Source organism: Corella eumyota, chromosome 2 (assembly GCF_963082875.1).
Source record: "Corella eumyota chromosome 2, kaCorEumy4.1, whole genome shotgun sequence".
NCBI lineage: Eukaryota > Metazoa > Chordata > Ascidiacea > Phlebobranchia > Corellidae > Corella > Corella eumyota.
Genome location: NC_137491.1, coordinates 6,341,648 through 6,368,041, shown reverse-complemented (window position 1 = coordinate 6,368,041; position 26,394 = coordinate 6,341,648). Strand labels below are relative to the sequence as shown.

At 32.3% G+C, this 26,394-nt stretch overlaps 5 protein-coding genes and 1 pseudogene across 8 annotated transcripts; 4 read left to right on the top strand and 2 right to left on the bottom strand.

Annotated features, from left to right (window-relative positions):
- Window positions 1–44: 44 nt before the first annotated feature.
- LOC145743546 (hydroxysteroid 11-beta-dehydrogenase 1-like protein pseudogene) lies at window positions 45–953 on the top strand (annotated as a pseudogene).
- Window positions 954–1,196: 243 nt separating this feature from the next.
- LOC145743544 (adipocyte plasma membrane-associated protein-like) lies at window positions 1,197–3,953 on the top strand. Its single transcript, XM_082561534.1, has 6 exons — window positions 1,197–1,571; window positions 1,813–2,015; window positions 2,232–2,469; window positions 2,671–2,864; window positions 2,969–3,116; window positions 3,266–3,953. The coding sequence occupies exons 1-6, from the start codon at window positions 1,318–1,320 to the stop codon at window positions 3,474–3,476; spliced, it is 1,248 nt and encodes a 415-aa protein (XP_082417660.1). The 5' UTR covers window positions 1,197–1,317; the 3' UTR covers window positions 3,477–3,953.
- A 78-nt stretch (window positions 3,954–4,031) lies between these two features.
- On the top strand, window positions 4,032–7,000 carry LOC145743545 (adipocyte plasma membrane-associated protein-like). The gene is made up of 6 exons (XM_082561535.1): window positions 4,032–4,382; window positions 4,526–4,728; window positions 4,868–5,095; window positions 5,223–5,420; window positions 5,772–5,919; window positions 6,308–7,000. The coding sequence occupies exons 1-6, from the start codon at window positions 4,120–4,122 to the stop codon at window positions 6,495–6,497; spliced, it is 1,230 nt and encodes a 409-aa protein (XP_082417661.1). The 5' UTR covers window positions 4,032–4,119; the 3' UTR covers window positions 6,498–7,000.
- Window positions 7,001–7,390: 390 nt separating this feature from the next.
- On the top strand, window positions 7,391–13,495 carry LOC145743547 (inosine triphosphate pyrophosphatase-like). Of its 3 annotated transcripts, XM_082561538.1 has the most exons (8): window positions 7,391–7,532; window positions 10,864–11,002; window positions 11,198–11,345; window positions 11,502–11,578; window positions 11,773–11,929; window positions 12,630–12,861; window positions 12,931–13,146; window positions 13,213–13,495. In XM_082561538.1, exons 1-5 carry the CDS (start codon window positions 7,427–7,429, stop codon window positions 11,870–11,872), a joined length of 570 nt encoding a protein of 189 aa, XP_082417664.1. In that variant the 5' UTR covers window positions 7,391–7,426; the 3' UTR covers window positions 11,873–11,929; window positions 12,630–12,861; window positions 12,931–13,146; window positions 13,213–13,495. The 3 variants fall into 3 exon arrangements, with proteins under 3 accessions (XP_082417664.1, XP_082417663.1, XP_082417662.1); XM_082561537.1 differs by having other exon boundaries at window positions 11,773–12,861; XM_082561536.1 differs by lacking the exons at window positions 7,391–7,532; window positions 10,864–11,002; window positions 11,198–11,345; window positions 11,502–11,578; window positions 11,773–11,929 and having other exon boundaries at window positions 12,650–12,861.
- On the bottom strand, window positions 13,390–15,761 carry LOC145742255 (uncharacterized). The gene is made up of 7 exons (XM_082560038.1): window positions 15,679–15,761; window positions 15,338–15,553; window positions 14,866–14,963; window positions 14,602–14,742; window positions 14,384–14,526; window positions 13,980–14,165; window positions 13,390–13,691 (listed from the first exon to the last, which is right to left on the bottom strand). The coding sequence occupies exons 1-7, from the start codon at window positions 15,759–15,761 to the stop codon at window positions 13,623–13,625; spliced, it is 936 nt and encodes a 311-aa protein (XP_082416164.1). The 3' UTR covers window positions 13,390–13,622.
- Window positions 15,762–16,276: 515 nt separating this feature from the next.
- LOC145741703 (protocadherin gamma-B7-like) lies at window positions 16,277–26,106 on the bottom strand. Of its 2 annotated transcripts, none has more exons than XM_082559341.1 (19): window positions 25,981–26,106; window positions 22,774–22,916; window positions 22,427–22,665; window positions 21,784–21,961; window positions 21,413–21,526; window positions 20,688–21,039; window positions 20,443–20,588; window positions 20,214–20,336; window positions 19,885–20,020; window positions 19,587–19,764; window positions 19,351–19,491; window positions 19,099–19,272; window positions 18,820–19,023; window positions 18,497–18,733; window positions 18,127–18,323; window positions 17,860–18,010; window positions 17,628–17,745; window positions 17,297–17,485; window positions 16,277–17,080 (listed from the first exon to the last, which is right to left on the bottom strand). In XM_082559341.1, the coding sequence occupies exons 2-19, from the start codon at window positions 22,904–22,906 to the stop codon at window positions 16,542–16,544; spliced, it is 3,549 nt and encodes a 1,182-aa protein (XP_082415467.1). In that variant the 5' UTR covers window positions 22,907–22,916; window positions 25,981–26,106; the 3' UTR covers window positions 16,277–16,541. The 2 variants fall into 2 exon arrangements, with proteins under 2 accessions (XP_082415467.1, XP_082415466.1); XM_082559340.1 differs by having other exon boundaries at window positions 16,277–17,107; window positions 17,336–17,485.
- Window positions 26,107–26,394: the final 288 nt, after the last annotated feature.

The following is a 26,394-nucleotide window of genomic DNA, read 5'->3' as shown; positions in this document are numbered from 1 at the left end:
GTAAAGATTTTTTTTAACATAATGTTCTATATACTTATAGGTCACTAGTTAAATAAAAAATTACAAAATGGGATTTGTGCTGCGAGCTGGGTTTGTGGCAATTGTGGCAGCAGTTGTGTATTTCTACTTAGTATCTAAATCATTTGATCCAAAAGAAGTCAAAGGCAAACGTGTTTTTTTGACAGGAGCGAGTCAAAATATTGGTGAAGAAGTAGCTTACAAATATGCCAAGTTGGGAGCTAAATTGGTTATCACAGCAAGAAGAGAGGCAGAACTGCAAAGGGTGGTGAAAAAATGTCTCGAATTGGGTGCAGAACAAGCAGATTATATTGTAGCTGACATGATTCACTTGGACCAGGCTGGAGTTGTGATCAATAAAGCTGTTAAGATGTTGGGCGGTTTGGATTACTTAGTTTTAAATCATGTTTATGGGTTAAGCAATGCTGGACAGTGGAACCTAACCGATTTTCACCTCAAGTTTGCAAATGAATCAACAATTATTAATTATCTCAGTTATGTGCATCTTTCAACACATGCAATTCCACACCTGACTAAATCAAATGGTCACTTGGTTGTTGTTTCATCTCTTGCTGGGCATATACCCACCCCATTTAACTCCATATATGGAGCCAACAAAGCTGCTTTGAACAACTTTTATGGAACGCTGCGCCTTGAAATGTTAGTTCGTGGTAAAAAAGATTACTCTATTACGATCTGCTTGCTGGGACCAATTCAAACCAAGAAAAACAGATGGAAGGACTACCCACAAAAGGTTAAAATTCAAGGCCATCCAACTGATGACACAGCAAGGCAAATAGTCGAATACGGGGCCATGAGATCTGCATTTTTGATGATTCCTAAATGGGCTCAGTTTGCTGGGATTTTCCGGGCTTTCGCAACTGATGCTTTTGACAACCTGTTTCTGAAAATTTTTTATCGCCCATCAGTTTAAACTGTCCAGATCCTTAATTTTATTCTTTGTGGTAATTTCTTTAAATTAAACTATAATTATTTACCTATGCAAATTGTATTTATTAATTACACTGCAATTTATTCTGCTACTTAAATTTATTACCCCACTAACTGATTTTATGTAGAATGTTTAAATTTTAGGGTACTATTAAATTGTTTGTGTGCTAACTTTTACATTTGGTATTAAAGCAGTATTATTGGTAGCTTGTATTGATTAATGTTTGCTTGTCTTGATCTTCAATTATATTTTTATTTTACATTAATTTTAACTAAAAAAATCTGTCAAATTAGAGGTTTAGCTACAGACTTTTGTAAATTAAAACATTGTTGTGCAATAATTAAAAAATGGATGATGTAAGAAGAAGAAGGCCTGAGGCAGTGAACCATGAAGAGGTGGGAGAAAAGGGCAACAAGGAAGAGAACCAGGAAAAAGGGGGAAATGAGTCTAATATCAAGTTGTACATTTTCTTGATCCTTCTTGCATCAGTTTTTGTCTACAGCTTCTATAACTCACCAATAAAAGCTGTTCGAATTGATGTTGATTATGTTCCATTTGAAGGAGTTTTTGCACTGAATGATAAGTTAACCAAAGGTTCAGTGTAAGTAAATGTATTTTTTTATTTTAAATTAAACTATTTGTAAGTATATTAGAATGTTAAATCAATAATAGTCGCCAAACCGCGGCCAACTGATTACTGGGTATATTGTTTCTTGTTAATAAAAATAGCTAAAAAAGCTATGAAGTAGTGAAGACTTGTTGCTACAAACTTTACTACTTAACTTTAGATGTATTTTATATTTATATGAATCATTTGAAAAAATAAAATTGATATACTTTAGAGTTCTAGATCTGCCAGGACCAGCTAGTATTGTTGAAGATGATGTCAAAAATATTTATATTGGATTAGAAGATGGGAGAATTGTTCAGATAATGCCTTCACGAAAAAAAGTTGAAATTGGTGAAGGTTTGGTGAGAAATTTGACCACTAATGTGTATGGAGGAATACCAACTGATAAAAGAGTTAAAACTGGAAGAGCTTTAGGTAAAAATGAATTTAATATAAGTTAGCGTATTAAATTCTTAAGGTTTACTTAAATTTTCTAGACACTTTTTATAAAAAAAATAGTTCTTTTAAAGTATAAACAATATTTCCAAAATATTTTTTAAATTAAGGTATTAAAAAATAAAACCAAAAGTTAATTTTACTTTTCTGTTACCGACTAGAAATATCAATATTTTCTTATTTTGTTTTTCCAAGGTTTAAGATTTAAAAATGGCAGATTATATGTTGCCGATGCATTTTATGGAATCTACTCAGTTAATATTAGATCTGGGTTAATTACACAACTTGTTCAACCCACAAAAGCTACACCACCCTTGAAATCCCCAGATCATTTAACTCTGTCAAAAGATGGAAAAGTTGTTTACTTTACCGACTTTCACATGGACTATTCGATTTATAAGCATGGTCAAGTGCATGCTTTCCTTGATGGTAGGTTTATGAATAGAAACAATAAACTATAGAAATTAAACTAATAATGTAGCTACTAAAGTACTTTATATTAGAGTATTATAATAAAAATATTAAGCCTAAAGCCTTGTATTATATATTATCCATTATAACTATAAAAATAGTGTTTTTTTTTTCAATTTGTTTAGTGATATTAACTTTAAAATATTAACTGTTATGTAGGTAGGTGCGCTGGAAGAATTTTTAGATATGATCTTGCAACTGATAAACTTAAAGTTTTGATGTCGAGTGTTTGTACACCAAGTGGCATTGAACTTTCAAAGGATGAAAAAAGTTTGATAATATCTGAATTGGTTTATTATCGAGTAAGGATTGTGGATTTGGAGACATTAAAAACTAAGAAACTGATTTCATTGCCAGGTAAAAATTTTTTTTATGTTTTTGCCTTTTTTTTTAAAAGGAATCTTACAAAATTATAAGGAAAGATTTGTTGTAATTTATTTAAAAAAATATATATTGTTCAGTTATGCCTGACAACATAGTGTTGAACAGCAGAGGGAATTTTTGGGTTCCAGGATCTCATGTTCCAAACTTTCTTTCCAAGATCTTTAACCGATTGCCTGTTGTACGACAAACAATTTGTGGCCTTATACCACAAAACTTTCTTTTCGTGTAAGTATAACTTTGCTATTTTTTTTGCATCTTAAATTTAAAGATGGCAAAATTTTAAACTTGAAGAACCTAATGTTAAATTTAACTTTTAGTAATTTTGTTTTATTTTTTTTTTTTTTCAAATTTATCTAAAACACAAAATGTTTTAGGCTTCAAATGATGGTATACAAAATTGAGCACAGTACTTTGATGGAAATAAACGACCAGGGCGAAATTATTCAAGTTCTGCAAAGTCCAAATGGTGAGCTGCAGATTGGTTTAACTGAAGTCAGAGAATTAAGTGATGGCAGAATGGCACTCGGTTCCTATTTTTCACCTTTTCTAGCTATCTTGGATAAGTCTGCTGATCTTAAAGTTTAACCAAAGAATTATTAAACCCCTTTATGTAAAACAACTTTGATATAAAAGAACATTAAGAGATTTCCCCATGTTTTACTAATATTGTATTTTTACAATGTATTTAAAAAGTTTTGTAACAAATTTGTGATAAGCTGATATCTGCCAAATATATTTTTTTTTTGTTGAAAAGTTAATATTTTATAGAACCGCTGTCAGGTTAATTTAATATAAACAAATAATGCATGCACTTTTTTATTTGAAAATTTATACACAAGTTACTGTTTTGTGTTTTGCGATAAGTACATTTTTTGTAATTTTAATAATGTCAAAAAAGTTTTTTTTAAATGTATGGATGATATTATTTCTTCAACTTTGTTTATGCAGTCAAGCCAACGCTATGTACCTATATGCAATAAATTTAATTGGAATTAATGTTGTATTATGCAGTTACCATTACTTTCACCTTATTCTTATATCCTGACTTACATGAATTATGATTTATGCAGTTGTTCAGTTATTTGCTGATTTGTTTATTTGTTGTTCTATATTGTTATATTTAATCAAGAAAAAGTTAATCAATTAAAAATATCATGTATGAAACTAACAAATCTTTTATCATTTAGATTTTGGATAGTGTGAATTTGTTTGTAAATTTTAGGCCAATATGGATAATAAAACTGTTCGAAAACGTAAAAATGTTACTACAGCACCAAAGAAAAATAATGAAAAAGCCGTTCACAGATCTGACAGCCAGCCAGCTACAAATAGCTTTCTTGTTTCTCTTGTTATTACCTCAATGATAATGGTTGCTGCTGGCTTTTATTGTTATTATAATTCTCCTATTAATGCAGTCTATGTTGGTGATATAAAAGGAGCTGATTTAAAAGGGGGATTTGAAGTTAATGAAAAATTGGCAAATGGGAAAAAGTTGGTTTAATTTTTTATTCTTTAGCTATCGAATAACATAAAAAATTATGAGTTAGAGAAAATTTACTTTCAACTTTCCTGTGTGTACCATATATTTTAATAGTAATTAAGAGGTTTTACATTATAATTTTTTTACATCATAGGATACCTAATATTGACGCACCAGAATGTATTGTTGAAGATAATGCCGGCAATTTGTTTATGGGTTTAAATGACGGAAGAATAATTAAGGTATTTCCGTCTAAAGATGGTGTAATTGGAGAGGGAAAAATTGTGAATATTACGAATGGAGTCATTAAAGGTGCTGAAAAGACAGATGAAAATGCTAAGAATGGAAGACCTCTAGGTAAATATACTTTTAAGGATAGTTTATAAGACCAAATATGATAGCAAGTCCCCTAAAGTTATTATGTTGATTTGTTAAATAATTGGTTGAATATTGTTCTTCTAATACCTTATTACTACACCATCAAATATTTTTTTAGGTATGAGGCTAAGAGGAAATACCTTGTACATCATGGATGCCATTTATGGCATGTGTTCCTTAGATATTTCCACAGGAAAGATCAAAATTTTAATAAAACCAAGCGATACTAATCCACCTATGAAATTTCCTGATGATTTAGACATTCTTAAAGATGGAAGAACTGTTTATTTCACTGATGCTTCAACTTCTTTTCCAGTTACCAAAGTGATTTACAGTGGTTTGGAAGGTTAGTAGTAATAGATTTATGGGAATGTAAAATCTTAATTTTTTATCTTTAAGTATATCTTTTTTATGTTTTAAGTTTTAATCTTTCTTAAAATTTTTCGGAAAAATAAAATTAAACTTATTTGCAGGTGCATGTCTTGGTAGAATATTTAAATATGATCTAGTAAGTCAAAAGTTACAAGTAGTTGTGTCGGGACTTTGTTTTTCAAATGGGGTGCAATTAGCTGATGATGAAAATACTCTGATTGTACCAGAAACCATTCGGTACAGAATTAATTGGTTTGACACAAAAACATGGAAGAAAAAACATGTTTTACATGTACCAGGTATAAAAATCCTGTTACAGTTAGTCTTTTAATACCCTGGCGATGTTTAACCTTGAAAAATTGTTTTTTCTTGAAAAAGTTTTCTTATAAAACTCAAGGTCACCAAACTTGCTTTAATATACTTATGTGCTTACAAGAAAAACACAGCATCAGTTATCTCATAATTTACTGTTTAACATTTTTATGGTGTCTAAACAAAACTTTAAGTATTGCATGATACTGCACCAATCGAAAATAGTATAATAAAATATTAAAAACTTTCATTATTTTTAAAATAATATAAAATTTTTTAATATATCATACTGTAAAACAAAATGGAAACTTATTCATTTTATAAACATTTATTTTTAGCTATGCCAGACAATGTTAGAATAAACAGAAATGGAAATTTTTGGGTAGGTGCTACTTCTATCTATACTTCAACTGTAAAGGCATTGTACACAATTCCAACGTTAAGACAGGTTATTGTTGGTCTTTTACCCCCTTCATTACTCTTCAAGTAAGTTGTCATTTTTAATTAATGTTATAGTTGTAATATGTAACTATAATAATTTTGTTTTTTTAGTAGTATTATATCCTTAAAATCCATTTCTCTTCAGTTTTTTTTTTGACATAAATCACTCAATCACTCATTAAAAGAAACAGGGCATATTTGCTATTTGTTTGTTCAGTTTTGTTTAAGAAAGATAACAAAGTCTTGTGACCTATTTGTCATTCCTGTTGTTCTTAGTTCCTAACAAGAAATAATTCCAAAGTCCAAATAAGAAAATTTGGTGATGAAATATTTCAGTAATTTCTTTTTGTTACATTAGCCCATGAAATTATTTAGACCTTGTAAAATACAGCAACGAAGTTTAAAGGTTATGTTTGTATTTTTTATTTCATAGATTTGCTAATCGAAAACACAATTTTCTGTTCGAAGTCAATGCTCATGGTGAAATACTTCAAACTTTACATGACACAACTGGTGCTTTAACTTATGCAGTTGCTCATGGTACAGATTTAAGTGATGGAAGAACTGCCATCGGGTCTTATGCAGCTCCCCACTTAGCTATTATAGAAAATCCAAATAAATAAAATTAATAAAATAGTTTACTAATACTAAGTGTTAAACTAAATCCAATTGTAATGTGTTTTGTGGATGCATTTTATTAATATTTTTTGGAAATCAAAGTATTATTATCATTTTTGTGGTTCTGTTTGTTAATTAATTCAAAGTTTTTTTCTAATTTAATCAACAAACTTTCTATAAAATATCTAACAGTGGTACTAAATTGCTAATGTATAAAGTGTTTTTGTGCAGTACTTTAACGTATCACATGTATTTGATGGTTGCTTTGTGTGCTACTATGCAATGTAAGCACTTTCTGTTTTCTAAATATTATTAAAGTACATATAAATTCGTCTTGTTATTATTTAAAAGGTGAAATTAATGATCGCTTTGTAAAATTGCTTTCTTTATGCAATGTTATTTTTCAAGTTAAATTTACATGTCAAAAGTATTTTGTAGTGCAAAAATTCTTCACTTTTTTTTTGGTACTAATAATTAATTTCTGTAATTAAAATAGCCTTAAAAATTGTATGTTTTAAATATTTTAGGCAAATTGGAAGGACGAACTTAAGATTGGGGATAAAAAATGTATATTGTAACTGCAGTTGCTGCACCACCATGAGGTCGTGGGTTCATTTCCCACTGCTCTCATGCTGTAGAGCCCTCGAGTAAGGCGCTATAAACGGTATGAACTCCTGCTTAGCCAGCACTTAATCAGCAGCATGATTACCGGGCAATTATAATCTCTATAATATCCCCAACTGCTAAAGACAACTCGAGACTGGGTCGAAGTAACTAAAATGTTACTCTATGTTTAGGTCGCGCATTCGACCTTTTCACATCGAGGATAAAGAGATATACAAAAAAATAAAATTTTTAAATTTGTTCATGCATATCGGGGACTTTTTTTGCACGTGGTCTAAATTCATAACAAGAACGAAAAAGCTTATTAAAAATGAAAGTAATTAATTTAGTTACAGGAAACAAGAACAAACTCAAAGAAATTGCATCGTTTTTAAAAGCAAATGAAAGCATCTCAATAAAGAACACGCCGTTAGACTGTAAGTTTTCTTTGTTTTACATTTAGCTGTTCTGTTTAGAATATTAACAATTAATATCTGAATATAAATAAATGATAAGTTTACTCACTAACTATAGACACTATGTAAAAGGTGGAGTACAGAATGCGGAGTGCGGAGTGTTTTTTTTTTAATAAAATGACGTCATAACCCCTTTGTGCCTCATTTTTATTGCCCCAATCTTAAAGTAAATTTAGTTTGCAATCGAATGATACTAACTAAAAGTTGGCACAAAGAGGATAAAGGGGTCAACGGGAGCAATATTTAACAAAAATACGTATTTCGATTATCAGTTTTTGAGCGGAAATGACGTCATAACCCCTCTGTGCCACATTTTTATTGCCCCAATCTTAAAGTAAATTCAATTTCCAATCGAATGATGTTAACTAAAAGTTGGCACAAAGGGGATAAAGGGGTTAACGGGAGCAATATTCGACGAAAATACGTATTTCGATTATCAGTTTTTGAGCGGAAATGACGTCATAACCCCTCTGTGCCACATTTTTATTGCCCCAATCTTAAAGTAAATTTAATTTGCAATCGAATGATGCTAACTAAAAGTTGGCACAAAGGGGATAAAGGGGTCAACGGGAGCAATATTTGACAAAAATACGTATTTCGATTATCAGTTTTTGAGCGGAAATGACGTCATAACCCCTCTGTGCCACATTTTTATTGCCCAAATCTTAAATTAAATTCAATTTCCAATCGAATGATGCTAACTAAAAGTTGGCACAAAGGGGATAAAGTGGTCAACGGGAGCAATATTTGACAAAAATACGTATTTCGAATATCAGTTTTTGAGCGGAAATGACGTCATAACCCCTCTGTGCCACATTTTTATTGCCCCAATCTTAAAGTAAATTCAATTTGCTATCGAATGATGCTAACTAAAAGTTAGCACAAAGGGGATAAAGGGGTCAACGGGAGCAATATTCGACGAAAATACGTATTTCGATTACCAGTTTTTGAGCGGAAATGACGTCATAACCCCTTTGTGCCACATTTTTATTGTCCCAATCTTAAAGTAAATTCAATTTGCAATCGAATGATGCTAACTAAAAGTTGGCACAAAGGGGATAAAGGGGTCAATGGGAGCAATAGTTGACGAAAATACCTATTTCGCTTATCAGTTTTTGAGCGGAAATGACGTCATAACCCCTCTGTGCCACATTTTTATTGCCCCAATCTTAAAGTAAATTTAATTTGCAATCGAATGATGCTAACTAAAAGTTGGCACAAAGGGGATAAAGGGGTCAACGGGAGCAATATTTGACAAAAATACGTATTTCGATTATCAGTTTTTGAGCGGAAATGACGTCATAACCCCTCTGTGCCACATTTTTATTGCCCAAATCTTAAATTAAATTCAATTTCCAATCGAATGATGCTAACTAAAAGTTGGCACAAAGGGGATAAAGGGGTCAACGGGAGCAATATTTGACAAAAATACGTATTTCGAATATCAGTTTTTGAGCGGAAATGACGTCATAACCCCTCTGTGCCACATTTTTATTGCCCCAATCTTAAAGTAAATTCAATTTGCTATCGAATGATGCTAACTAAAAGTTGGCACAAAGGGGATAAAGGGGTCAACGGGAGCAATATTCGACGAAAATACGTATTTCGATTACCAGTTTTTGAGCGGAAATGACGTCATAACCCCTTTGTGCCACATTTTTATTGTCCCAATCTTAAAGTAAATTCAATTTGCAATCGAATGATACTAACTAAAAGTTGGCACAAAGGGGATAAAGGGGTCAATGGGAGCAATAGTTGACGAAAATACCTATTTCGATTATCAGTTTTTGAGCGGAAATGACGTCATAACCCCTCTGTGCCACATTTTTATTGCCCCAATCTTAAAGTAAATTTAATTTGCAATCGAATGATGCTAACTAAAAGTTGGCACAAAGGGGATAAAGGGGTCAACGGGAGCAATATTCGACAAAAATACGTATTTTGATTATCAGTTTTTGAGCGGAAATGACGTCATAACCCCTTTGTGCCACATTTTTGTTGCCCCAATCTTAAAGTAAATTTAATTTGCAATCGAATGATACTAACTAGAAGTTGGCACAAAGGGAATAAAGGGGTCAACGGGAGCAATATTTGACAAAAATACGTATTTTGATTATCAGTTTTTGAGCGGAAATGACGTATTTTTTCCTGAAGCGGTAAAATATGCGCTACAAGAAATCCAAAATAGTAGGCCTACAACTATGGAAACTAAATCGGTATTTACAACATTATTTTTTTTTGTGTTTATATATAAAGGGCTTCTTCGTATATTAATAACAATGCAGTCAATATATTCTTAACACTAATTTTATGGCAATTTACTTTTAGAAAAATGCTGCTAAAAACTTATCAAAAAATCACCAATTCATTTTACCTACATTAACTGACGAAGAACGAGAAACTGTTATACGTCGTTTAAATTGGCTTTAATTTGATTTTTAAATCATGATGCAAAATTACCTATTTATTTCTTTTTGTTAAGATTTGGATAAAATACAAAAACGTTTGTAATGTAAAAAAAATATTTATAATACACAATATTTCTAATATGTTGAATTACTTCATGAAATTAGTAAAATTTAGCACACAGGGGTCACGACGTCATTTCCGTCTAAAAACTGATAATCGAAATACGTATTTTAGTCAAATATTGCTCCCGTTGACCCCTTTATCCCCTTTGTGCCAACTTCTAATTAGTATCATTCGATTGCAAATTAAATTTACTTTAAGATTGGGGCAATAAAAATGTGGCACAAAGGGGTTATGACGTCATTTCCGCTCAAAAACTGATAATTGAAGTACGTATTTTTGTCAAATATTGCTCCCGTTGACCCCTTTATCCTCTTTGTGCCAACTTTTAGTTAGTATCATTCGATTGCAAATTAAATTTACTTTAAGATTGGGGCAATAAAAATGTGGCACAGAGGGGTTATGACGTCATTTCCGCTCAAAAACTTTAATAATAAGTCATAAACTGCTTCGAATGTTTTTTTACATCTTAAATATCACAGTTGTTTTAATATTTATTTTATGCTATAAACACAATGAAATAATATTTTAATGACGTCCCCCACGCAGATCGTGACGTCATTAAAAAATAAAACATTCCGCACTCTGCACATGCACTCCACCTTTTACATAGGCAAAAAATACTCCGCACTCCGCACAAGCACTCCACCTTTTACATAGGCCCCTAACTATATTATTACCATGCTATTTGCTGTTTATAAATATTAAAACTTTATGTTATTGTCTTACCGTTTTATTAAACTTAAAACCATGTTAATTTCAGTACCAGAATATCAAGGTGAAGCTGATGAAGTTTCAATAGCAAAATGTAAAGAAGCAAGCAAACACTTGGATGGGCCAGTCTTAATTGAAGATACATGTTTGTGCTTTAATGCAATGAAAGGTTTACCAGGGCCATATATGTATGTAAAGGTTTTTTAAATGATATTTTAAAGTTCTTGGTAAACTTAATAAAAGGACAAAAGTTTTTAATAAAGTTATGTATTTTTCATAAAATATATATAGGCTATATTTGTGTGAACATGTTGGGTATAAACTGACTGTGACCAAATTTTAGTTTGTGCTTGAATTTATAAATATGTTTTTAACTGCTTTAGTAAATGGTTTTTATCAAAACTTGGCCCCGAAGGTTTGTACAGAATGTTGGAGGGTTGGGAAGATAAAAGTGGATATGCTCTTTGCACCTTTGCTTACTCAACTGGAAACTCTTCGGATGAAGTTATTTTGTTTAAGGGGAAATGTAATGTAAGTTAATTATAAAATATGACTTAAAAAAATAAAATATTTAATAGGTTTTGTATTTAATTTGATATTTTATTATAGTATTCTTTTTTTACATATAGGCTGTTCTATAGTGTTTTTTAGCAAATATTATGTTTAGTCAATTAATTTTAATGCTAGGGAGAAATAGTGCCACCTAGAGGCCCCAGAACATTTGGTTGGGATCCCTGTTTTCAACCAAATGGTTTTGATCAAACGTAAGTTTATTTTTATTAGCATTTAAATTTGTTTTAATAATTTTAAAAGAACAAGCAATAAATTGATTCGTTTTTTTATTGTGTATGAATTTTATATTATCACATTTCTTAATTTTGAGTATTTTAACAAAATTATATATGAGCATAAAATAGAGAACTTGTAACTAGGCAAAAACATTTTTATTTACCTAAAGGTATGCAGAAATGACACCTGAATTAAAAAATTCGATATCACATCGTGGGAAAGCTTTGATAAAACTGGCAGAATATTTTAACAATGAAAAGGAAACTTAACAACAAACAACAAAAAACAAAGACTAAGTTCAATTAGTCTAAAAAAAATTTTTTGAGGTACTAGTATCGTTAAATGTCATGTTTAAAAGAAGAAAAACAATTACTAAAATTATTATTTAGTAATTTAATATAATAAAAATAATGGAATTTTTAACATCAAAAATTAAATTTTGTTTATATATATTTGTAATACTTAACTTGCGATAGGTGCTTTTATTTGTATTTTAGTTTTTTCTATTAATTTGCCTAAGTCGCATTATTTTATAGCATATGACGTCATTACGTAACGTTAATTTTAATGCTCACATATAATACACATACATTTTAATTACTAGAAAGTGTTGCAAGTTTTAGTTTCCGGTACTCGACAAACATTAATTATTTACAGATATAAGCGTATAAGAATATGCAAATCACACTTGTTATGACGCATGTGATTTTTGAATCACTTTAGTTAATAAGTCTTTCATTGATTAGACCTTTTTCACCTATCTCAGTAGTATCTAGTTGTTAATTGTAAGCGGAAAGGTAGGTAGTATAGGAAGAAGCCATAATAACAGTACACATTGCTTGCACAATGCCTAAGCTATTGAAATACAATAGTTTAATGTAGTAAACAGAAACAGTTAGATTTGTTAGTAAGCAGTTAGATACGATTAATTTAGTCAAGAAGGGCGTTATTTACGGAGGCACATCGTTATTACATTAAAATAGTTGAAAAGGTTACCGTTACCATTTCTTTTTATAATACCTTTAGGTATGTACAATCAAATTGGTACTAAACTTATATAAATGCAACCAATCAAAATAGTAGTTGTTGGAGATGGTGCTGTGGGGAAGACTTGCCTTTGTATAACTTATGCAAACGGAGTTTTCCCGCCTGATTATATACCTACAGTTTTCGACAACTACGCTGCATCTAGTACAATAGATGGAAGGGCTTACAACATTGCCTTATGGGATACTGCCGGCCAAGAAGAATACGACAGGTAAATCCTTGTGTGTAATTTATCATAAAGTTTGCCTTTTTTATTGGATTTTATTTTATATTTTTTTAGACTTCGACCACTTTCTTACCCAAGTACGCATATTTTTCTCGCCTGTTTTTCGGTGGCTACGCCTTCCTCTTTAGATAATGTGAGGTCGAAATGGATACCTGAAATACGCCACCACTGCCCACACGCGGAAGTAATATTAGTTGGCACGAAAGCAGATTTACGCTACGATGAAAACACGCTTGCATCTTTAAAAAACAAAGGCTCGGCGCCCGTCACGTAAGCATAACAAAATTAACAAACTTCAGTATAGCTTTATCTAACCAGACGATTTTGCCTTTTAAGACACGAGCAAGGCCTGGCATTAGCAAAGCAGATAAATGCGATCAAATATATGGAATGCTCGGCCAAACGAAACGACGGAGTACACACTGTATTTGAAACTTGTGTAATGACTGTCATGAATCCGAGGGTTGCTGAAAAACCAGCACGTAACTGTGACATTCTTTAACTCAATTGTTGTTTAAATATATATATTTGCATTAGCATCTTTATTAATGTAAAATATTAAATTATAAGTGATATTTTTATTTTTTATGCGTATTACAAATTTGTTTAAAATTTCGAATTCTTACAATCTCTAAAGAGGTTAAAAAGTTGTAGTCTTATCACGTATTTATATTAAAACACAAATGTTGATAATAACAACATTGTCAGAAAACACAGTCACTCTAACTGCTTCAGTTATTAAATTGTTAGTCATCGATGTTTAATTTCTTAAATGACAGTTCACTTAGTTCCTGGTCTTCTATGAGGTCGATCAACTAAAGTATACAAATGAGAAGTGTGTATGTTTTGTGAGGATCATAATTTTCCATTTATATAGTAAAAAGCCTCTACAATTATTAACATATACCAAATATTTTGATATATTTTGGTTCACAACTCTAAATAGAAAGATTATTATAATCTATTTCTATAAAGTCACAAATTATAGATTTATATCAAAGGTATACACTACTGCATAAGTTTTAAATAGTTAAAGCAGCTAAAATTACAATCCTAGTTTTTTTATTATTTCGATCTATAAAAAGAAGATTTTAATATCTTACCCATACGTAAAACACTGCTGCTCCCTTGCTGACGTCATGAATGCACTGGAAATTATAATTGGCCAATAAGTGCTTGACACGTAACAGTTCACTTTCTGTGACGTCGTCTCTATTGTGACGTTCGATTAGTCGTTTGAGATTGTATTTTCCGGTTTGACTCATCAAGGCTTGTACTGATGACCAGGCCTTAAATTACAAAATGTAATAGTTTTTTGTTGAAGTGGAATTATAATAAATAGTTCTAAAAAAGCAGTTGACAAAACTACATCCAAATCACCGCACTTTGCCACATATGTCTTTACTATTTCTTTAAGTTTATAATTATTCAAACATTTTGCCTTGAACTTTAAAAAAGGATTTTTCGTTTGATATTACATTTATATGTTTTTGCGAAAAGGTTATACCTGTAGTTGCTCCTCACGTTTAACTTTAAGTAGTATGTAAACACACATCATCACATCGTGAACAGCTCTTGGTGGGTTTATATAACTTCGAAGTTCCGAAATTACACTTTGCTTTACATTTAAAAGCGACTCTCGCATTCGCTCTAGAGGATAAAAATAAAAATCTATAGGCCTATTATATTATGTGTGCTTTATTTTCCTCTTTAAAATGCACTTACGCAGGTTTTGTTTTTGTCTAATCTTTTCCCGAGCGTCGTATATCTCATTTCGTAGCTGCATTCGAAAACCAAAAAATATTGAACATTCAATTGCAGAATGAAGCTCATCTATATTTCCATTTTGGATAGCTGATTTTAAATCTTAAATGCCGAGATGAATTAAATAGAATATAACAAAACATTTGTTTTTTTATCCGCTTAAAAGGTTGGAGTTTCACATAACAACATTAAACAACTAACTTTATAGTTTGTAAACAAATTTACCTATTTGACAACTCAGTAATTTCTTATCTTGATGGATTTGTTTGTTCAAGTCCTGAGTCGTTTTTTGAACTGGACTTGAACAAATAGTTTGAGCAGTTCTAAAAATTAAATCAATGTTTTATGCAAAACATACAAGAAGTTAACTTTGTTCACTTTTTTGTTAAAGAATATACATACTCTTTACTTCCTATGTAGTTTAGAATATCTTCAACGTCGCTGTAAAACTGTCTAACGTTAGAATGCATGCTAACCCATATTGCTACCAAATTACATTTAAATCTTATTCCTAATCGAATTTAACAAGAATAATTTTTCGAGAAAAAGTGAAGTGTTGGTGAAGTATTTTCAAGCACGCCTTTAAATACCACTGTACTTTTTAGTAAGTAAATCAAAGAGCTTAGTTTGCATCCTGAGCAGTTGAATTGTTTCATTAACATACAAATATATACAGGTTACATATCGAATATCTTACTTAAAATTTGAATCACTTTGCTGCTGCTTATGTTGAAGACTTGTTTCGCTTTCTATATCAATAACAAAAACATCATTGTATTTGGAAGAAACGGTGGCTATAGATTGTAATTTCGAGTTTTCTCTTTGCTCTTCCAAGGTCTCCAAATTTGTTGATTGAGATTGTAAAGTAAAAGTTCTTGGTCGGTTTTTGATAGATTTGTTTTCCCGTTTCCATCTGTATAAAGTTTAAATATTAAAAAAAAAATTTTAATACAAGTTATCCGTTTAAGACATTGAAATATTTTTATTTTACTATTTTAAAAATGTTGGAATTTATCAAAGTTGTTAAAACTTTCGAACCTGTGCCATACAACTAAAAGAGTGATTTTAAGTAGCGTGGATACAATTAACCACGTGACGGCAACTATTACGTCACTTTCCATACCCAAACTTTATTAATTTTTTTAAACAATTTGAAAGTTATCTTAATGGTTTTAAACTACCTCTATCTACATAACACGTAACTACTAACAGCGTGGATTTGACATGACTCTTATTCTAATACATTAACGATATGTTCTTTTTATGGCGACGTTAATCTAAATTTTTATTTCTAAATAAATAAAACATCACGGTTTGAGTTTCATGAAATTTGAGTTGCAACTGTACTTGTTGAGATAGGAAATACGAGCACTGGTTAAACTGTGCATTTAAGGAGGTCAAGCTCAGCATGAGGTGAAATCGATCAAAATTAATTTTTTGTTTAGGCTAGCGGTTAGAGGCCCAACACTTTGTTTATTTACTGACTTCTGCATTTCTCCATACAAAATAATGTGGCGACTACTTTAAATGTATTGATTTATAATTTGAAAGAGGCTGTAAATATAATTCTATTTTCTGCAATTACTACTTACTGCTAACTTTTAAAACAAAACTTTTATTTTATTATTTTTTAATGGCAAAAAATGAAACAAATTCACAGTCACTAAAGTAAAAATTGAAACAAAGAAATTAATATGTTAATTCTGATATAGGCACAACCAGCATGTTTATATCATCGTTTAAAGTATTTTGTTAGTTGGCAATATACAATAACTAAGCTACACAAAAGTATACACAAAAATACTTATTAATTGTAAAGGCTTTGTTAACTTTTTTTAGGCGTGATTATTTATAAAAACTTTTATTTTAACAAAAGTATTTTTAATTGGCATTGATTTTGATTACGTTTGGGTCAATAATTGATCAATGTCGTTTATGATTTGTTGCGTTTCTTGCATTGTAACACTTCCGGTGGATTCTATACGGGAATGTTGAAGTAATGGTTTCGAAGTTACTGTCATGTAATGCTCGTTATGCGAAATTACATTTGTATTGTCGCTGTAAAAAGTGTTTGTCGTCGAAGGACAGTTCGACGATAAATGTGAATTTGTTAGGCCGCTAGACGGCGCTGGAGATGGATTAAGGGAATGCACGAGGTGCTGTGGTAGTCTATTAAAGTTATATTCGTCCGCGAAAACTGCATCGTATTGATGCGGTAAATTGTATGGTAAGGGTTCCTGGTGGCAATTTGGTTGAACTTGTAGTCGGGATAAACAGATTGATCTTCGTACGTTTTCACGCATTGACTCAGCGTCGTATTCGTACCCGAGCGATGACTCAACCGGAGATGGAGTTTCTTTGATGGTATCCAGAACTCTGTTGTATTCGTTTTGGAAATCATTAGCACTGTAGGTTTGCTGAGGATAGGGTGATGCTCTGGCTTGGTCTTGTCGGGTAAAGAAATTGTCTAAATATAAAAGAAAATATTCAAAATTGGGATTTTATTGAATTTAACTAATATAACGACTGTTGTTAAAAACTAAACTTATTTAAAAGTTTACTCGTGAATTAAAGGTGTGATAGATATATCATAACTTAAGCAATATGTTTTATACTCCAAGAACCAAGTCAAATATATATGTTAAAACCAAATAACCAACAAAGGGGTAAGGAATAATAGATAAGTACAACACACCTTTTGTTGGGGAAGGCATCCAACATATATCACTATGACCATAAAGTCTACATTCCTCCGTGCATCTTGAACCTAGTTGTTGGTTTGTTTCATAACCGTAGGATGGCATTGGAGTTAAGTTGGTTGGGGTGTCGTACAGTTTGTTACAATCTAAAAATTAAAAAATATACGTTTATACTTTTAAACCTACTTTAAAAAAATAAACTCCACCAGAGAGGTATTGGCTTACTGATTGAAAAGATATAGACAGTTATCTATTAAGAAAAAATGAACATTTTTTTGATTTTTTTACCTCGTTCGTTGTTTCCAGTATAACTTCCCGAGTCAGGATCACTGTCTCCTCTTCCGCTATCTTGGTCCATGTGGGTGACCCCTTGTGGAAACAACCCAACTATTTTTGCGTGAGAAATCTAAAATAAAAAATCATTTGTTAATTAAAAAAAAATATATTACAAAAGACAAAAATACAAACTGAACTGTAACAGATAATTTTTTTTTAAAAGTTTATTTTTTTATACACTGACCTTTCCATCGCTTGAAAATGTGCTTAATGGCGTCGGTTGTCTTGGCAAAGTGGCCGACACGTGATAACTGCTTACTACGTCATGTCGTGACGTCATGGATTCTTCGTTGAATGACGTATGAGTACCTGAAAATCCGGAGTCGGACCCAAGCCTAAAAAGTTAGAGTTTTTAAAAAATGACAACAACGTCCTTGGTTTATAAATATATTTTACGAAATATTTAATTCTTTTTTTTTCGAAACTGATGTTTTAGAGAATTGATAAATACCTGTTTGGTTTGCATTTTGGTGCAACTGGCTCGTTTCTTTCACTGTCGGTCAGCTGTGACGATTCGTCTCCACTTGCCACAGATTTCGGCCAGGAACTCGTATTAGTGACGTCATGAGCGGATTGGTTGACATTCCTCTGCGAGGAAATCCAACCGTTTTTGCTTTCAGCGTCGCGACAATTGTAAGTTCGAACTTTCTGTGATGAAAATAAGAATAAAGTTCATCACAGTGTAAAGGTTTTACGAGATTTCTAAAACATTTAGGCGGGTTTATTGTTTTATGCTGATTTCAATTTTTTGACCAGAATACTACATGAGAATGCCGATTGTTGATAAAAAAAAGTGAATTATGTTTCTCTATGTTATTTACCTTATTGTCTTTTCTGCATTTTACAATGACTACTGCAATAACAATGCACAAAACAAGACTAGCCACCGATAGTGATATCACTATTATAAGTAATTCCATTGACATTGCCAAGCTTGCTGTGACTTGACTTCCAGTTTTGGTTTCGTCGTATTGCAAAAATTTAGGCAATAATGAGTCAGACACCAGCACGTTGATCGTAGTTGTACTAGAAAGACTAGGTTTGCCAGAATCGGATGCCTAAGAAATAAAAAACATAATTGTTTATAAAGCTGTCAAAATAGGTATTCCTTCTACATTTTTTATTAGATTCCACAATGCCTTACCGTAACAACTATTTGATGTTGCCCGACCAACGTTTCAAGATCCAGGCGACTTCTGTTTAATATAAGATCTCCGCTTGTCGGGTTGAGGATAAAGTAAGAATGCGGTTCCTCACCGTCGGTCACGTGACCACGCGCGTTACCGTCGACCGTGACCAACTCCAGAGTCACGTGACCGTTACCGTTTTCACTATCGTAGTCGATGGTCTAAGAAGTGGGTAATAATTAATTTGTGACCTAAATAAAATATGTTTATATATTTGTAAACCAAAAAATCTTTACCTGGATTCTAGTTATGATATCATCAGTTAATATGGTCGCATGCACTGTAGCGTTGTCCATAGCTGGGTTAGTAAAAATTGGTCGATTATCGTTGATGTCGGTAACTTGAACAATCAAAACCGCCCTACTTTCTTGGCCAACTAGTCGACCGCCATCTTTAGCAAGAATTGTTACCTAAAAATTGATATTTATGTTAGAAACCAATGATAGTACAATATTTATTATTTGTTTGTTTATTTTTTTAACTAGTACCTTCTTTTCTGAACTTCCTTCGTGATCTAATGATCTAACAAGTGTGACTTTACCACTCTGGGAGTTAATGGTGAACGAGTTGTCACCGTCTTTAATCGAAAATCTGATCTGCCCATTTCTGGAAGGTTCAATTTCACCATCCTAAAATAAATGCAACATTAAAATCAAAAACATTCATATTAAATTTTTTCTTGGCTAAAACAAATTGTGAGCAGTTTGGTGATAAAAAATTTTACCTCGTTAAGCCATTTTACTGGAGCTTTTAAGGAGTCCTCGTCATTTGCTGACACGGTTGTGACGTAGGTGCCTACGTCAGCATTTTCTGGCAAGGTCACTTTGTATGTGGTTTGATCAAACACTGGAGCGTGGTCGTTTTCATCCAAAATTTCAATGGAAATATTTTTGTTTGAGCATCTACAATTAATATTACAATCTTTAGATATTCATTTTTAGCACATATTATTTTAAGAATTACTTTTATAATAATTTAAAACAATTATATTTTTTTTAAAGTAAATGGGTAAAAAACCTTACTTTTTTGGTTGTCCGCCATCGCATGCAGTAATTACGACTAAATATGAATTTTCGACTTCTCTGTCCAAAGTTTGACTAGTGCCTATCAGACCATCATTCGCCAGCATAAACAGCCCACTATCGCCATAATACAACCCTAAACAAACCCAATTATGTCATTATATGTTATGCTTTGCTAGCTTTGTGATTAGATATGAACATTGGCCTATTTCTTGATCCGTAACAACATAGGAAATGTAAACAAATTTAAGATATTATTTTCTTTTAAGAGTTTACTAATAGGATTGATATATAAAGATAACTGTTTTGATTTCCGTATTGTTTTTTACCTTGCTCATTGAATCGTTTTGTTGCTATGGTAGTTGTGACGTCACCGTTGCTGCTATGATCGGCATCGGATGCACTGACGTAAGCAACGTAAGTTCCGATGGGAGAAGCTTCGGAAATGTAAGCTAAACAAATGGAAGAAAGGTTTAGTTTAAAATGACCAAACAAGGGGTAAATTATAACTAAATAAATCAAAAAGATTCTTTTAATATATTTTAGTTGTTAAATTACCAGTGGAGTCATCTGAATCGACAATAAAGTTAACTTTGATGGTAGGTGAATTGTCATTTACGTCCTCGACGTTAAGAATTAACCAAGTTCGGGCAGTTCGCTTTTTTGTTTTGCTCATATCGCTGGCTTCAATGAGAATTTTTATTCTAAATGTTTAAAATATAATTAACAAGTGTTCAACAAAAGTACATCTCTAAATCTTTAATAAATTTAATTTGTCGTAGGAACTTGATTTTTTCACTTACCCGTCATGTTGTTCTCGATCAAGCTTCTCCCTTAACGAAACGGCCCCCGATTTATCATTGACAGTTACAAGTGGCTTTAACCCTTGACCCCGTCCTCCCGATTCATCTGCGAGATAATATCGCACCATTCCGTTGACCCCGCTATCCGAATCCGTGGCTCGCACGTGTGTGATTACATTTCCGGGCCTCATGTTCTCCCGGAGCGCGACCAAATATTCGGACTCTTCGAACACGGGACTGTTGTCGTTTGCGTCGGTCACGTGGACTCGAACGGTCACGTGGTCGGTTCGTGGTGGGTTGCCTTTATCGGTTGCGGTAAGTGTAAGATGGTGAACGTGCTTTTCTTCATAATCTAAGTTTTTTTTTTACAAAATAAAATATTTATTACGTTTGATAAAGATCTATAACCCTAAATAACCCAATAGTCAATCAGATGTAGCAAAGTAATACAGTCTTATCTTCGAAGCATTCTACGTGCAGAGAGGCACAAGCTATTTGATTATGGATAAGACAACATAATACGCCTTCCCTAATGTAATATAATGTCATAGATAATATGCATTTATTTGACCACATTTTTGCAAAGTAGGTAAAAATAGCAAGAAAATTAGATTGGTGATGCAATTATATTCCTGTGATATGATTATTCTTGCATATTATTTTCAAAATTAGATAGTACATAAAAAAAATGCGTTTTTATTTGCAACGCATAAAGCAATACCAACCTAGGTTGTCTTTAACTACAAGTTGTAAATGCGGTCTTCCGACTTCGTCTACAAACTGGTTGAGGCCCATATATTCGTTCGTAGCCAAGGAATATTCAATTACAGAGTTGTTTCCTGTGGAAAGGTATTAGGTTTAAACACGTAATTTTCAGGCCATTAATCTTATTGGCATAATATACGCCAGGTAATACTTTAATTCAGGAATAGAGTTTTAAAGCTTGAATTGTTAAGTGCCATCTTATAAGCATATAGTATTCCTTTAAAACATGGGAAAAATAATGTTTTTTTGTTAAACAAATTTTGGTTTGTGTTCAAAATTTAATATCTTTCTCTAATATCATTTATTATTAAAGTTTGCAAATATCTCGCACCTGAGTCCAAGTCACGTGCTTGGTATTGATCGAGACTGATGACGTCACCGACGTTGACGCTCTCACTAACATTGACTTCGATTGGGCGAACGGGAAAGGTTGGCGTGTGGTCGTTGATGTCGCGAATAACTATCTCGAGATTAAGAAGCGAGAAAACACGTTGTGGTAACATAACAGCCTGTAATAGTAAGATTAACTGTTAATAAATGTTTTGTGACATCTTGTGGGTACTCCTTTGTGGTAAATTTCAAGACAAAATTTATTTTGTAGGACACATTTTTAGTAATATCCTTTTTTCTGATTTTATTAAAATTTTTTTTTCTAAAAATATTTTATAGATGACAGATAAAATGAAAAACAAATCGATTTTAACCAGTCTAATAGGTAAATGACAGGGGTTGGGATGTAATAAATATTACATTATATAATTTTCTATACAAACAATAAACCCTGAAAAAGAATTATCTGTAAAAACACAAATACTAGCCACTATCACATTAAATCCACTTCGATACATTTCTTGAATTGAGGACGTGAATAATTAATATGACATCGTAATTATATATCGCTAACGCAAAAATAATTGTATCTGCGACAATCGCTGTTTTTTGAGTCCCTTTATTTAATATTCAAACTAGATTACCTGTACAATAATGATACATTCTTTCGATCTTCCGCATTCTTTTTCTCTGTCAATCCGATGGCGTAACGTTATCATTCCAGTTCTGTCGTCTAATTGGACTAGCTTTCTTTTGTTGGCAGAAGACGAGCTTAAATGGGAAGAAGATGACGTTATCTTTTGTTCGAGAAGTTTAAACGTCCTTCCGTCTCGGTCGCTCCATAAAAGCCCGAAAATATTAATCATATCGGCAACGACGGTTCCTATACATAATAAAAAATAGTAGATATTTAAAATAATAAAATTACAACCTTCAAATATTTTGAATTTTTAATTGTTATTAAATTTTAAACTTAAACTTGTGAATTTACCTTGAGGACTTTCTTCATCCAAGACTACCCTGAGATCGTAGGTACTTCTTGTCGTGCATTGACATAACGATATCAGTTGTAAAAATACAAAGAAAAGCCCGACCATGTGGTGTGTTGAGAGGAGAAACACCATAACTATTAACCTGTAAGACAAGGAAATTATGTTAAAGCATCTGCGTATATTTGTTTCTTAACTTATATTTTCCTTTGTATATATTGGCGTTAACAGACATAGGCCTCGACCTATCTTACTCCAAGTTTATACAGCGTGGCTCAATTAGACAAGCCTAAATCCCGTAACGAAACATCGGTTTTAAGTAAACTTGGCCTTTTTAACCCTTATATTGCGGTTTAAACCTTTGACTTTGCTTGGTTTAGTTCTAGTAACAATTCACACGACTGTAAGCCTACCGGTCCGCGTCCAACTCTTAACCCTACTCGAAAATGCACGAATTAACCACCTCGACTCTGTAATGAACTCGATATAGATTCGAGTGTTTGTCGCAAAGCAGAGTGAGACTCGAAAATAGAGTTGCGTGTGCGCAGTACAATAGCACCAGATCGGGTATGTTTTCAGCTTACGGGCTTTGTTATTGGAGGCGCCAGACCCAAGTGCACGCATGCATGATTCCCCTTTTGTAATTTTCGGCGTTGGAGTCCATGCAATACATGTGGCGGCATTGCGAATAACAATGGTAACAAATCTGGACAGCCGACTGTACTGTGGGAATTAAGTATCGTAATAAACATATGTCCAGTACATGTAACTTTTCGACCTGATGCATGATTCGCCTAACTATTAATAATTAATTCATTTTTAATCCAGTTCTAAGTATTGTCAAATTAAATTCTCATGAGTTAATGGTTTTGATTTTTAGACGGATTTTTTTTATTTAAGTAACGACAAAAAATTTTAATTATCTTTTCTATAAACATTGGTTTAAGGGGGTCAGTGTTTTGTTTGACAACTGGAGTGACCAGTTAGCCCCCTACGCCATTGGACCCACCATTGATGACGTAATCAGATACCGTGAGAATCATGTTGGCAACAAATAAAAGAAATCTTTTTTTTGCGCTAATTGAAAAGTGCGATCGCGCAGTTGGGTATCTGGTAATGAAGTTTGAGTGTGAATCATGCCACAATTCGTTACTTCGACTGCGTAAGTGTTGTGCAAATAAAGTTAAAGTAACACGAGCGTGGAAAATAAAGACTTGCTAGCTGAAAAACAACTGCTTAGTAGGCTAATACAATCGCGGGTTTGACCAACGTAAAAACATTGCATATTACAACACGCGGAAATCGATATTTTTTTACGTAACTTGGTTCTGATTTGAACGAAAAGAAAACCGAAAATACGAAAAAAAATAATTGAAAATACTCGAAAATTTAATTGAGTTGCATAGAAAGTTAATTATCCACGTAGTACCGAAATTTGCGGATCCGCACTATTAAAATTATATTTTGGGCAACAACATTAGCCTCTGGAGATAAATTCGTTAATTCGATCACCCTTAATTATCGCAGGTTAACTATCTTATAATTTTGTTGTGTAAACCGTCAAACCATTGGCTGGAACTCATAATAATGTCAATTATAAATTACGGTAAAGTCTTGTGTTGGGTAGTCGCGTGCTGCGGATGCTTAAATTAAATTTTGAAAACAGATAAAATGCATTTAAGTGTCGTTTACGAGTTGTTCGAATAACCAAAAACGTTTTTACGATCACTAATTAACTAACTCCACCCAACAGCAATTATCCACCCTTTCGAACCGGTCACGTGTCTTTTTGCGACGTTGATTTCATTATGACGTCATCAATCGAGTAATGATCACGGCAGCATCAATTATTTAGCGCCCGTTTTTAACGTGACGGGAGTAAGTGACAATATGTTGGAAAGTTCACAACTTTTCCCGTTTTTTTTTATCGTGGGAATATCTCCCTTTTTCACCTTGTTTTTTATATACCTCGCCTTTTACCACACTTAATTAACCATACTGACAGTCACATTTAAACAATGTTTTTATACAAATTCACCTTTAACAATGTTTCAACAATTTTTTGGAGCGTTGTTTGATGGGAAAATTTACACAATTTTGTTTATTAGACCACAAAATAACTTGTATTTTCAATTACTCAAAAATATTTTCACCAACCAATTTGGTGTTGCCGATGTTGTGAATTCATTATAAATTTTTAACAAAACGTACAACAGAATAATTTACGAGCTGCAAAATGATACGAAGGGCGGCAATAAATTACGGGCGACCTCGATCGCTTTGGTTTACTTAGCGAAATTAGAAACCCAATAACTCAAACGTACGCTTCAATACAGATGAACTTTTTATCGATTATTGCTAACTTCATTCGGACAATTTGAATACAACTGTACCGACAGAAAATATATCAAACAATATATATTTTGTAGACCGTTTGGTATTCTTTTTAAAGAAATTAGTAATTTGCCGTTGATGTTATTAAATTATGTAGCAGCATCTTGAATATAAATGCACGCACTTAATAAAAACTCTTCTTTTTTTAAAACTGTTGATGTTTACTTTATCGGAAGCAGATGTCACTGCGAACACTCCTTAAACCACTAACCCCTTTACTTGGGTGAATTGGTCACGCTCTGCTGCATTTTACCCCACTTTGCCGTCAATTTGACCCAGTAAATTTGCAACGGGCCGTGACTTAAGATAACTTTACGTTTCCGCCTTAACCAAACTCCGCAAACGACGTTATTTGAGCAGCTAGCGTAGACCTGTTTGTACGCCACAAAAGGTGATTTAAATTTACTGATGATTGTGCTTACTTTGTTTTTGAAATTGGGCCATACCGTCGTTAAAGGGTTAAATTTGTGCGACGCTTTGCAATTTGGTGCTATTTATCACGCAGAACAATTGACTTAAAAAAACTGTTGGCGGGTTGTTCGCACTTATAAATACACAGGTAATAAATATTGTCTAAAAATTAAGTTGCGCAAATGACATTTTTTATTACGTTATTTTTCAAATTAAAAATAATATTGCTTTCGGGACATTTATCAACCTTAAAACTTGTTTCCCTCCCGTGTTGTGTTACGTCACTATCTTGACGTCATCAATCGTAAGCGAACACCCTGCCTTGCGCGGTTGAGTTGAAATGTGAAAATAAAACTCAAGTAGCAAGATAAAGCCGAGATAAATAGTGCAATACACTCACTCACCTGTTTTGAGTTGATTTTTTTTTTATCTTGAATTTTGCTGAATACTATTAAATGAGAACTTTTGTATTTTATTCCAGTAAATGTTTTCTCATAATTTGATTACAAAAACTTTTATGTAAAAATCTCTAAAATCCGAAGCAAAATATAATAAATTAAATTATTCTGTTTTAAAAAGTCGATAACGGTCATTAAACCTCTTTTAACTTCGACTGTTTTCTTCATATAGTTCAAGAACGAACAAAATCAAATACAAATTTGATTTTAAACCTTTATTGTGACGTCGTTAGTTAAACTGGGCCAATAATTACCATCGCTTTAAAGTTAAAAGAAATCACTTAATTTTAGTCAAGTGATTTATTAGATCGAAGTGCTACAATTTTATATATTCAACATCTGGCTATCATAAACGATCAC